This window comes from Mytilus californianus, unplaced genomic scaffold (genome assembly GCF_021869535.1).
Source record: "Mytilus californianus isolate M0D057914Y unplaced genomic scaffold, xbMytCali1.0.p SCAF_3, whole genome shotgun sequence".
In the NCBI taxonomy this organism is placed as follows: Eukaryota; Metazoa; Mollusca; class Bivalvia; order Mytilida; family Mytilidae; genus Mytilus; species Mytilus californianus.
Window position 1 is genome coordinate 5,490,344 of NW_026262679.1, and position 13,498 is coordinate 5,503,841.

A 13,498-nucleotide genomic window follows, 5' to 3' on the forward strand; every position below is an offset into this window, starting at 1 on the left:
AGGGGCTCCAGCTGCTTCCATCAAATTGGTAGAACAGCAGATGAATGGGTGGACATGTGTTTTCACAAGCAGGGGCTCCAGCTGCTTCCATCACATTGGTAGTACAGTAGATGGATGGGTAGACATGTGTTTCCACAAGCAGGGGCTCCAGTTGCTTCCATCACATATGTAGTACAGTAGGTGGATGGGTTGACGTGTGTTTTCACAAGCAGGGGCTCCAGCTACTTCCATCACATTGGTAGTACAGGAGATGGATGGGTGGACATATTTTTTCACAAGCAGGGACTCCAGCTGCTTCCATCACATTGGTAGTACAGGAGACGAATGGATAGACATGTGTTTTCACAAGCAGGGGCTCCAGCTGCTTTCATGACATTGGTAGAACAGAAGAGGAATGGGTAGACATATGTTTTCACAAGCAGGGGCTCTAGCTGCTTCCATCACATTGGTAGAACAGGAGACGAATGGGTAGACATGTTTTCACAAGCAGGGGCTCCAGTTGCTTCAATCACATTGGTAGAACAGGAGATGGGATGGGTGGACATGTGTTTTCACAAGCAGGGGCTCCAGTTGCTTCCATGACCTTGGTAGAATAGTAGATGGAATGGGTGGACATGTGTTTTCACAAGCAGGGGCTTCAGCTGCTTCCGTCGCATTGGTAGTACAGTAGATGGAAGGGCGGACATGTGTTTTCACAAGCAGGGGCTCCAGCTACTTCCATGACATTGGTAGCACAGGAGATGGATGGGTGGACATATGTTTTCACAAGCAGGGGCTCCAGCTGCTTCCATGACTTTGGTAGAACAGTAGATGGGATGGGTGGACATGTGTTTTCACAAGCAGGGGCTTCAGCTGCATCCATCACATTGGTAGTACAGTAGGTGGATGGGTGGACATGTGTTTTAACAAGCAGGGGCTCCAGCTACTTCCATGACATCGGTAGAACAGGAGATGGATGGGTGGACATATGTTTTCACAAGCAGGGGCTTCAGCATGTGGCGTTCTACAAGGTGAATTACTTAATACATCTAAATTATATGTTACCTGGCATATTTTCATTATACAATAAACGGTTATAATTTGCATAACATATATAAGCTGGCATATTTTCATTACAGAATTATCGGTTATAATCTGATTTGAACAAGCATTCTGAGAGTATTGCATGGCAATACATAGTCCCCTACTGGGTAAAAATTAATTATACTGGACCAAAATGCTAACTTGTTCTATAACTTGTCATGGTGTAAACAAAAAGAAAATATCAAGTCAATATCTTCAAGCATGACTAAAAACAGTGTGGAAAACTGAATATATGAGTGAATTTTTTCAAGTCCAAGGACCATAACTCTGCACAAAATTATCAGACCGAAACAAAAATTTGAACTTGATCTGTAATTGTCATGATAAAACTATTTACCAATTGTCAATCAATATCTTCAAGCATGATGAAAAAAAGTGTGGAAAACCTATAACACTCTAACATTAGATATGATGTAATACAATGTATATCTATTTTCAAATTACAATCAAATATAATTAATAGTTCCAAATATTTTTTCTTTCATTTGTCACAAACTAATATAGATTTGTAACTTACCTGTAAAATGTCAACAACTTTTATCTACACAATGTAATGTAATGAAATATATACCGTAATAAAAATAGATTATTATCTAATTAAAGGATTTCACTTAATAAAAAAAAAATATATATATACATGTAGCATTCAGAAAATTAGTTTATACAAAATAACATATAAACCTGCCACAAAATACCTCAAACATTTAAAAAAAGAATGTCTTTTAAAAAATAAGTTATCTCCCTTTATACAGATTATTTGGTTTAACATAGTACTCTAACATTAGTTATGGAGTTTTTTCATGGACCATAACTCTGGACTAAATCATCAGACCAGAACAAAATTCGAACTTGATCTATAACTTGTCATGATAAAACTATATACCAAATATCAAATCAATATCTTCAAGAACGAAGAAAAAAAGTGTGGAAAGCTGAGTTGCCGGACTGACGGATGGACAGACGGACGGACGGACAGACAGACGGACAGAGTGCAAACCTAAAGTCCCCTTCGACTTCGTCGGTAGGGGACTAATAAAACATGTTCATTAAATTCTCAAAGAATGCGGACTTACTAACCCTTTCCACCTTCAGAATGAACACAAGTGGCTTGCTTACATTAAACATTAAACAAACATTATGTACATTTTGTAAATCAGAAAATGAGTCTATAGAACACCTATTTTGCAATTGCAATACTGTACAAAATTTTGATATTGATAACTGGTTCCTTTGCGGTGGAATAAGTCTCCCAATGAATAAATAAATTTTGTTTTTGAAGACTTATCCAAGATATCCCCAACAACCCATACAACATGATTTTTCTTTATATTAAACAATATGTGTATAATTCTAGATGATTTAAAAAGAATCTCTCATTGCAAGCAATTATAATAAAGCTGAAAGATATGTATAAATTAGAGAGTATGATAGCTGTAAAAAATAAAAAGATAACTGAATTCGACTATGTATGGCAAGTTTTTGAAAAACTGTTATTGAATGCATGCTAATGCCTATTTTTGTTATAATAACTTATGACTATTTACTTATCATTTATTTTAAAGAAAATAGTATTGTCATGTTATGTCCTTGATCTGTGTTGCTGGCTGTTACGAAAGAAATATGTATAGTTAATTTTTCAAATATTTTTCATCATGAATATGTTACATTTAAAAATGTTAAAAAAATATATAGAGATGTAACTGGATAATTCTTTTGATTGTTTTTTTTTGTTGTTTTTGTTTAGTTTTTTTCCCTTCTTTTTCTTCTTCTTCATTTTCCACTCCTATACTCCTATCTGACTGTTAATTATTATTATTTATTTATCTATCAATTTTTATATTTTTTGAACTTTTTTTCTTTAGATCTGATCTATAGAAAATTTCAAATATTTCCAATTATGATGTATTTATAATAATAACATTGTATACATCTTACATGTATTATATTGTATGTATGTCATGTATGTGTTTTAATTGTTGGAAATAAAAAAATAAAAAAAAAAAAAAAAAAAAAACAAACACTCACTGATCAATAAAAACAAATCATGGTATGCAGAAATTCAGTACTCCCCGAAATGTCTTAATTACAGGACTTTTAAAGAAGATTTGGATTTTGAAGATTACTTTGATATTCTGGGAGATAACGACATTACAACATTATGTAAATTTTGAACTGTAAACCACTCATTACCTATAGAAAGTGGACGTTGGTATAATTATGACATGTTAGAATGAAAATGTAATATCTGTAATATGCAAGAAATAGGCGACGAATATCATTACATCATGAAATGCCCTACCATAGAAATCGAAAGGACAAATCTCCTTCCACCATATAATTACATATGACCTAATACCGCTAAATTTTACTCTGTTTAATACAAAAATTTGTAAGGGTTCCGTGGAACCCAGTGTCTCGCCAACTTTTGCTGTTAGTCGCAGGCTCAACAAAAACGGGGAAAACATTATTAAAAATTTTCCTCTAGATACTATCTTTTGATTGTAAGAAGATTCTTTCCAAGTTTGGTAAAAATCCAGGATGGTTTATGAATCTAATAAATGTTTTAAAAACTTTAACTGCAGACTTTATGTAATGTTAACTGGAAGAAAAACTAAGTCCATTTATAAGTAATATACGGAAAAACAGGAAATTAATTTTTACAAAATTTCCTTCTAGATACTAGCTTATGATCATAAACAAGCTTCTGTCCAAGTTTGGTACAAATCCAGAAAGTTATTAAAATTTTAAAAACTTTAACTACAGAGTGAATGTAATGTTAACTGGCAGAAAAAACTAAGTCCATTTATAAGTAAAATACGGATACCCGGTAAACAGGATTTTTTTTAACAAAATTTACTTCTGGATACTATCTTATGATCATAAACAAGCTTCTGTCCAAGTTTGGTACAAATCCAGGATAGTTTAAGAAAGTTATTAAAATTTTAAAAACTTTTAACTACAGAGTGAATGTAATGTTAACTGGCAGAAAAAAAGTGTTTTATGAAAAGATCAAAAGATGTTGACCTTGACCCTTGACCTCAGGGTAAATTTGTAATTTTTTTGTCTTAAGACCTAGGCTTACAATCTTTGGTGTGTAGGGCGGTTACTTGAACTCAAGGTCAATAAATAGGTCATTTTTATAACTTTATTGCCTAAAGACCTAGGCCTCCAAAATTTTGTGTGTAGGTAGGTTACTTCAAAAATTTGTGTTGTGTACCAAGAATGTTGACCTAGACCCTTTACCTCAAAGTTAAAAAATAGGTCATTTTTGTAACTTAGATCATCACCCTTGATCTCAATAATACATGTATATTTGACTTAGAAATTTCATTAATTTCATTTCTTTTAAGTGCAAGAAACTCATTTTGGAGGTAAATAGGAAGTGAACCCAATTGACTATCACTCTGAAAGCTCTCTTGCTTCAAAAATTGTTTGTAAAATTTAAGGAACAACAAATGGACATCTGACTAATGATTAGTGATGAGAAAAATCTTCAATTTGCATGAAATTCAAAACAAAGTGTATTTAATACAAGTCATCTTATTTAGATAAAACAGAAAAAATTAAGTTAATAAGTGCTAATTTTTCTGTTTTATTTAAATGAGATGCATGACATGTATTAAATACACTTTGTTTTGAATGGTACTGAAATGAACATTTCACTGGATGATTAAATATATACTTATTATCCTTGCTGATGTTATGTCCTCAAGCTTTAACAGACCTTCCATAAAAATATTGGAAATAAAGGAAGAAACAGGTATAAGGGAAGAATTCATATATACATGTAATAAGATTCATAAATTTGAAAACCTTCATAAATATTTTTTGAAAAGCTTACTTAAAATGAGTTTCTTATTTTCTTTGTAAGCAAGATCTTTTGAATTCAATACTTGCTTCCTACAAAGTTTAGTTTAAACATATTTTATTGTCAAAATAACAACAAAAGGATCAGACACAAGTTTTTCAACATAGAACGTCTTCTCCATTATATACAAATAATAAATAACAAGACAATATCAAATAAACATATATGATACTATACAATATATTATTATGGAGACATGAAATGAACAAGTGTGACGATTTTAATTTAGATATCAAGTTGTCCCTTTGATATGTATATCTAAATACCAATGATGAAGTATTGATATAAAAACGGAATTGAGAAAAATATAACGATGCTCTTTTACTGGTAATCTAATTTAATATAAAGTGACGTTGCTACATAAGTATGTTCTATGCATATCAGTCATTTACTTAGTATTATGCACAAATTTCAAAAGTGATCTGTATCTCATAGTATAAATAAACCTTTGGCAGGTCTAAAGAAACCTCATTTCCAAGTTTTTGAAAACTCAATATTTTCTATATAATCAGTTGACAAAGGGGCTTCACCATGGAACAAAAAAAAATCTGGTTACATCCACATTCAAACTTGATCTGTACCTTATGGTCATAAAGGTTTGTAGCAAGTTGAAGAAAATTTGTTAATCCATCTTCAAATTATTGTCTGGAAACCTCAAATGGACTGATATACAGGTGGATCAAAGACAATATTACCCCTTTGCAACAAAGTTGCCTTTACCACACAGCGTTGACCACTTGGCCACCATGGAATCGAACGATACCGAAGAATTTCAAGAAGCCAGCAATCAACCGACACCATCAACCTCTGCCGAACTACAAACAAATAAAAGGAAAAGAACAAACGAAGATCAGACAGCAGAATCCATGTACAAAGAAGAGCCGCAAAGGATTCGAGAAATAAATGTACCATCATTCCGTGCCTTCAGAAAATTAAATGTTAAATTAGTTAGGTGCCAGCAACACCAAAATTATTTATATAAATGTAAAAACAGAGATACCATCCCTAAATTGCCTAGAAATTTTGCGACGGTAAACCACTTTACGGCATTCCCGATGCGATTGGAAGTAGTACCTCTGGCCAAAGGGAAGCCAGTCGAAGTGGTAGGGGTGTGCCCTAAAAGTGTTGTCCAAATTAGGAAGAAACTTTATACAAACTGTACACTGACATTGTACTTACATTCATGTTACACATATTTTTTAATTTACTACCTTTATGTACATACATTTGTAATTTTTTCATTTCATTCATATATTGATAACCAGGAACAACAAAGACAATGGAGTAAACACATTATGACGTTAAAATTTAGATACCATTTTTTTATACTTCAGGGATTGTAATGTCTATATAATTTGTCCTGAAGACGACGATAGCTAGTCGTCACAATAAAACTTGCAGTTCACTAAAGTGTTGTCAATCCAGCAGTATTTTACTTCTAAACTAAGTTTAATGTTTGACAAAAATGTTTGAAGAGATAACTAATACAAACAAATACCTAGTTCATTATTTCCTGTGACATACAATCAAGTAAAGTTGACATTCCAAGGAAGGTACTGACAAGTTCTTTTCTTCCCTCCGTAGACAGCATATTAACTGCATTGCTGTACTTTATTGTAGCATGACAATTCTTCATTTTCCCTTCACTAAGGTTATTACAATATTCTTGACTTGTTGCCAGGGATACAAATGTGATCTGCAAATAAACAGGATACACTTGATCAGATGGTAGAGATTTCGTCTGTCATTTGTTATGTGCACTTTGTACTGATTATCAGTTTTCCAACTTTTAATACTACTTTCTTAAATAGCTTCAGAAGAACATGCTGTATTGTGAAATATGTCAGGTTGAATATATAAACAGAATAAAAATAAAATGCTACTGTTTGAACCTCATACATGAAAGAGAACCCAGATATAAAAGCTTGTCAACTCAACAAAGGCTCTAATGTGCCTGTATTGTTCACTTTGCAAACTTATTGGCACCAAATGGATCAATCCTGTAAAAGAATTTCAGTCTATGCAACAACTCATTCCTGCATAATTTTCATAAAAATTGATCTAGCAGTTTGATTTCCACCAAAAAAAAGGAACTATAGTAGGAACCTTCTAAGAATCATTCCCAGGGTTGTATATAGAAATTTATTAAAGGGAGGACATAACAACTGGAAGAGTCCAGGAAACACATCAAAGTGTGATAAAGCATAAAGTACATGTAAGTAGACATAGCGATATTGATAAACCAGTGTAGAAAATAGAAAACCCTAAATATCGATGTGATAAAAATATTTATGTCTTGCACAACTACACCTAGTATAAATCAAATCTGTAAAATTTCATTCCACTGTTAAATGTAAGAGATTCTGCATTCAAAATTTTCCACATATGTAGAAATGGCAAAGTCCATGTTTCGGTAAAAGAAACCCCAAAAATTGATTTGATCAAAAATAATTTATGCCTTGCACAACCACACCTGGTACACATCAAATCTGTTAAGTTTCATTCCATTCCATTTTAAACTAGGAAATTTTGAGTTCACAAATTTTCTAATATATAGAGAATTGCCAAGTCCACGTTATAGTAAAGATAAAATGCTCCGCAGGGCGCAGCTTGATACGACCGCAGAGGTCGAACCCTGAACAGTTGGGGCAAGTATGGACACATCATTCAAGCTTGATACAGCTTTGCATTTGGATTGTGATTAAATATTTGACACAGCACAGGTTTCTGACACAGAATGAATGTGGTCTAAGAACTTAAAAATTTTAAATTGGACATTCACCTATTATGATCCAATATCCAAAATCTAAATACATGGTTAGATCCAAAATCTAAATACATGGTTAGATTCAGCATATCAAAGAACCCCAAGAATTCAATTTTTGATGAAATCAAACAAAGTTTAATTTTGGACCCTTTTGACCTCAATGTGGACAAAGTTGATAACGGGGCCCAAAAATCAAAAATCTAAATACATGGTTAGATTCAGCATATCAAAGAACCCCATATATTCAATTTTTGTTGAAATCAAACAAAGTTTAATTTTGGACCCCGATTTTGGACCAACTTGAAAACTGGGCCCATAATCAAAAATCTAAATACATGTTTAGATTCAGCATATCAAAGAACCCTAAGAATTCAAATTTTGTTAAAATCAAACTAAGTTTAATTTTGGACCCTTTGGACCTTAATGTAGACCAATTTGAAAACGGAACCAAAAATTAAGAATCTAAATACACGGTTAGAATCGGCATATCAAAGAACCCCAATAATTCAATTTTTGATGAAATCAAACAAAGTTTAATTTTGGACCCTTTGGACCTCAATGTGGACCAATTTAAAAACGGGGCCCAAAATCCAAAAACTTAATACACTGTTAGATTCAGCATATTAAAGAACCCCAAGAATTCAAAAATAAAACCCCATTGAAATTGGTCAAGAAATAAGCAATTTATACGAAGTATCTTCTTTTGCACAATACTGTGCAATTGAATATTTCTTGCTATTGCGCAACTGTACAATTGACAATTTCTTGCTATTGCGCAATATTGTGCTATTGGATATTTCTTGCTATTGCGCAATACTGTCCAATTGAAGATTTCTTGCTATTGCGCAATACTGTGCAATTGAAGATTTCTTGCTATTGTGCAATACTGTGCAATTGAAAATTTCTTGCTATTGCACAATACTTATGATATAAAAATTTACACATCCTGTTTGGTGTGTATCTCCTACCATATCATTATTATTTGCTTTTAAATATAAATCAGAAATAACCAACTTAAAATGGAAAATTTTAAAAGAAAAAAAAAGGAAAAAAAAAAAATCCCCCCCCCAAATTTTTTTAACCCCCTTATGATTCATCACCCCAAAACTCAATCCCAGCCTTCCCTTTGTGGTATGGTACCTTGCAGTACAATTTCAGAGAGATCCATACACTTGAACACAAGTTATTGTCTGGAAACTAGAAAAAAATGTGTTTTCTGGCCCCTTTTTGGCCCCAAATTCCTAAACATTTAAGGCAATTACCCCCAAACTCAAACCCAGCTTTCCCTTTGTGATATGGAACCTTGTAGTACAATTTCAGAAAGATCCATACACTTACACACAAGTTATTGTCCTGAAACTAGAAAAATGCTTGTTTTTTGCCCCTTTTTGGCCCCTAATTCCTAAAATATTGAGGCAATTACCCCCATCATCAATCCCAGCCTTCTTTTTGTGGTATGGTACCTTGCAGTACAATTTCAGAGAGATCCATATGCTTGAACACAAGTTATTGTCATGTAACTAGAAAAATGCTTGTTTTTTGCCCCTTTTGTGGCCCCTAATTCCTAAAATTTTGAGGCAATTACCCCCAAAATCAATCCCAGCATTCCTTTTGTGATATGGAACCTTGTGGTACAATGTCAGAGAGATCCATACACTAACACACAAGTTATGTCTGGAAGTTACAAAAATGCTTATTTTTGGCCCCTAATTCCTTTACTGTTGGTACCATAACCCCCAAAATCAATCCCAACCTTCCTTTTGTGGTATTGAACCTTGTGGTAAAATTTCATAGAGATCCATTCACTTAAACTAAAGTTAGAGTGCGAAAACCAATGTGTCTTCGGACGACGACGACGACGCCAACGTCATACCAATATACGACCACAAAATTTTTTTTGCGGTCGTAAAAAAAGCGTAAAAATTGATTTGATAAAAAACAAGCATGACAAAAAAAAGAGTTGAAAACTGATTATTTTAAGTGAATTTTCTAAGTCCAAGGACAATAAATCTGCACAAAATCATCAGACCGGAACAAAATTTGAACTCGATCTGTAACTTGCATGATAAAACTATATACTAATTATCAAATCAATATCTTCAAGCATGATGAAAATAAATGGGGAATGTGTCCATGGGACACAGATGATGCCCCCGCTTGCATATAAGATTATAAAGGGCCATAACTCTAGAACTGTAAAAGTGACACTACCCAAATTTGAACTTGATCTGAGTTTTGTGATAATAAAAATTGCTTTATAAGTTTCATAACATTTAGTTGACGTAAACTTAAATTAGAGAACAGAAACGAAAAATTCAACAATTTTTCCATTTTTAAAGGGGCATAACTCTAGAACAGTAAAAGTGACACCACCAAAATTCAATTTTTATCTGTGTTTTGCGGTAATTAGCATTGTGCATATGTTTCATAACATTTGGTTGAGACAAACTAAAGTTAGAGAACAGAAACAAATATTTCAGCAATTTTGAGATTTGTAAAGGGGCATAACTCTAGAACAGTAAAGGTGACACCAACAAAATTCAAACTTGATCTGTGTTTTGTGGTAATAAACATGGTGGATAAGTTTCAGAACATTTGGTTGAGGCAAACTCAAGTTAGAAAAAGGAAACAAAAAATTCAGCAATTTTTCCATTTGTACAGGGGCATAACTCTCGAACGGTAAAAGTGATGCCACCAAAATTCAAACTCGATCTGTGTTTTGTGGTAATAAACATTGTGGATAAGTTTCATAACATTTGGTTGAGGCAAACTAAAGTAAGAGAAAGGAAACAAAAAAATTCAGCAATTTTTCCATTTGTAAAGGGGCATAACTCTCGAACGGTAAAAGTGATGCCACCAAATTTCAAACTCGATCTGTGTTTTGTGGTAATAAGTATTGTGGATAAGTTTCATAACATTTGGTTGAGGCAAACTGAAGTTAGAGAACAGAAACCAATTTTTGGACGTACAGACGGACAAGGGTAAAACTTAATGCCCTCTTTGCTACGGCAGGGGCACAAAAAGTGCAGAAAACTGATTATTTGAGTGAATTTTTTAAGTCCAAGGACCATAACTCTGCACAAAATCATCAGACTGGAACAAAATTTGAATTTGATCTGCAATTTGAAATGATAAAACTTTATACCAATTATCAAATCAATATCTTTAAGCATGACGAAAAAAAGGGCAGAAAACTGATAAATTGAGTGAATTTTCTAAGTCCAAGGACCATAACTCTGCACAAAGTCATCAGACCAGACCAAAATTTGAACTTGATCTGTAACTTGTCAAGATAAAACAATACACTAAATATCAAACCAATATCTTCTAGCATAAAGAAAAAAAGTGTTTAAAACTGATTTGCCGGACTGACGGATTGACAGACAGACGAACGGAGTGCAAACCTAAAGTCTCCTTCGACTTTGTCGGTAGGGAACTTTAAAAATGTAAGACTTGCACAACTTCACCTTGTATACATCAATTCTGTAAAGTTTCATTATGATCCACTTCTTATGAGCTTGTGTCCTATACAGTGAATTTCTTGAGATTGTGAGGACACAATCATATAGGCTCAGACAAGGATACATTCTGTCTAAACTGTTGTCATCATTATGGAAGTTTTACTGCTGCCATCACTAGTTGGTGGTTTGTTCTTCAGTAAGTGTGTATTAAATGATCTTAGACCTATTTTCTTGAGTGCTTCTTATTCTTTTACCGATTATGACACTTACCTAATTTGACATTTTACCTGCTTTGACCATTGGGAAAGACAAAGGGTGTTGCATGCGAAACAGGATATGCGTAACCCTTCCGGAGCACCTGATATCACTCCTGCTAGCACATGAAAAATCCACTCAGCATGTCGGTCTAGTACAAAGCAGGGGTCATTTATGAACTCATCAACATACTGTGGTTATGAATATGCATATAAAGTTGCTGCTGGATGTTTAGTCACTCAGTCACTAATTAATTCATTTGTTCTAATTCAACTAATAATACAAATATATAACAATTCTAGTTCAAAATTTTTGATAGTCCTTGGTGAATTAGGGTTTCTTTTGTTATTATATCCTACAGTAAAAATTTATAAATTGGTTGATGTTTTAAGGGTATTCTATTGCTTGCTGGGATAAGTTTACCAAATTTTCCTGCAGTTGAAATGACAAGATTAAGTGTGAGCAAATGCTCACAAAGCATACCCCCAAAAAATATCAATAAACAAAGTCAGAAAACAAGAAATACATGGGTGACATATCTGAATTTGTGAAACTTAATATGGTATTGCATACTGAAGCTTGCTATCAAATATAAAGCTGCTGTGATTCATAGTTGATGAGAAAACTGCAACAAAATTTGATAAACTGACAGATGTACATTGCAAACCATATGATTATATACATTTAAAATCAAATACATCATATAAAAAAATTTTGGTTCCTTGTCTCAGAGCTTAGTTTGGCATTAATTTTGCTGAACTTAGTGCATTTTTAGGGGCAAGCTGCAGTCTGCGACCAAGTGTGGGGCACTTCCACCGTTCATAGAAGACACATCAGTGGCCTTGGGTTTTTTGTTTCCTATTTTTGGTCCAGATGTTGTCTATTTGACATTTTCCTCATTTCCATTCTTTATAATAAGAATCCATACCATTGTTCCCTGTACTATGATTCCATATATTCCATTAGAACCAAATACAGATGAAGGAATAACTGCTAACATTTCTCCAGCATGCTGGCCTTTTAGTCCAGAATCAATATGCTTAATAGCTGATGTCTTCCTTTCAGAATTTCTGGTCTGCCTCACAATTTCCAGATTTGAGTCTGGTCTGGGGTAGTCTTTCTTTACCTTTCAAATATATCAATATAGCATATTCATCCAAAATCCCAGATATAAATAAATTCTCACAACTAAATGCATCATGAAATAGAATCTGAAACAATTCACATGTAGTTAAGAAATTACATTGCAGAGAAGTTGTAAATAAATCTTACTTTTACTTTGAACAATGTTGAAGTGAATTATTAAAGAATAGCATGTTGTATATATAACTTTATTTTGTTTATTTCTCTATATAAGCATAGCCACTCCATAAAACAGAATAGAGACCTGGACAAAGAAAGTCCAGAGCTCCAGATAAGAATCGATCTATTGAGTAAATTTCATCTGTGATTATCATTTCTATTAGGAGACTTCCATGCATCATTCTTCGCAAGTTTAGTTTAAACTTATTGAATTTATTAAAAGGTGTACATTACCCATTGTCATTGTTTTCGGGAATATTTGAGTTTTCAACATATATTTTAGGTTTTTAAAAGCAAGCATTTTTGGATCAATTGGGTTTTCAGTTAATTCAATTGAGTAATTACCCAAAAACCCAGCTTATCTGGAGTCCGTAAATTTTGTATTAACATCATATGCTACTTACAATGTACATGTACCTGTACAACAGATTAAGTCGGAAGTCATATTAACATGGTATCATATACAACATTATTTACCTCTACAACAGCAATAACTTTCTCCTCTACTTCTTCACCATTCCTAACATAGCTACAAACAACAGCATCAGGTATTGAAGTTACTACCCTGTCCCCAATTGTCAGATGATAAGCAGGCAGATTTGGAACATCTCTTTAAATTGAAAATGTAGATACAATGTATATAGTCTTTCAATAAAGAATAATATTATCACTGGGAGAAAGCGGACGTAGGTGCTGAAGGTGACATTGCTAAGATTTTTAACTCCTTGTATTTTTTAAAGTATTGCATAATATGTTGCTCCA

At 33.2% G+C, this 13,498-nt stretch overlaps 1 protein-coding gene across 2 annotated transcripts in view; it reads right to left on the reverse strand.

Annotated features, from left to right (window-relative positions):
* Positions 1–13,498, reverse strand: part of LOC127733874 (uncharacterized) — a 37,728-nt gene that overhangs the window by 6,921 nt on the left and 17,309 nt on the right. For both annotated transcript variants that reach the window (XR_007997227.1, XM_052243320.1), the window contains exons 3-5: positions 13,214–13,346; positions 12,363–12,560; positions 6,450–6,647 (exon numbers count right to left, since the gene is read on the reverse strand). Coding sequence is in view for 1 of the 2 variants with exons in the window: in XM_052243320.1 (XP_052099280.1) it covers positions 6,450–6,647; positions 12,363–12,560; positions 13,214–13,346 (529 nt within the window). In the remaining variant the exon portion in view is untranslated. The remainder of the gene's footprint in view (positions 1–6,449; positions 6,648–12,362; positions 12,561–13,213; positions 13,347–13,498) is intronic.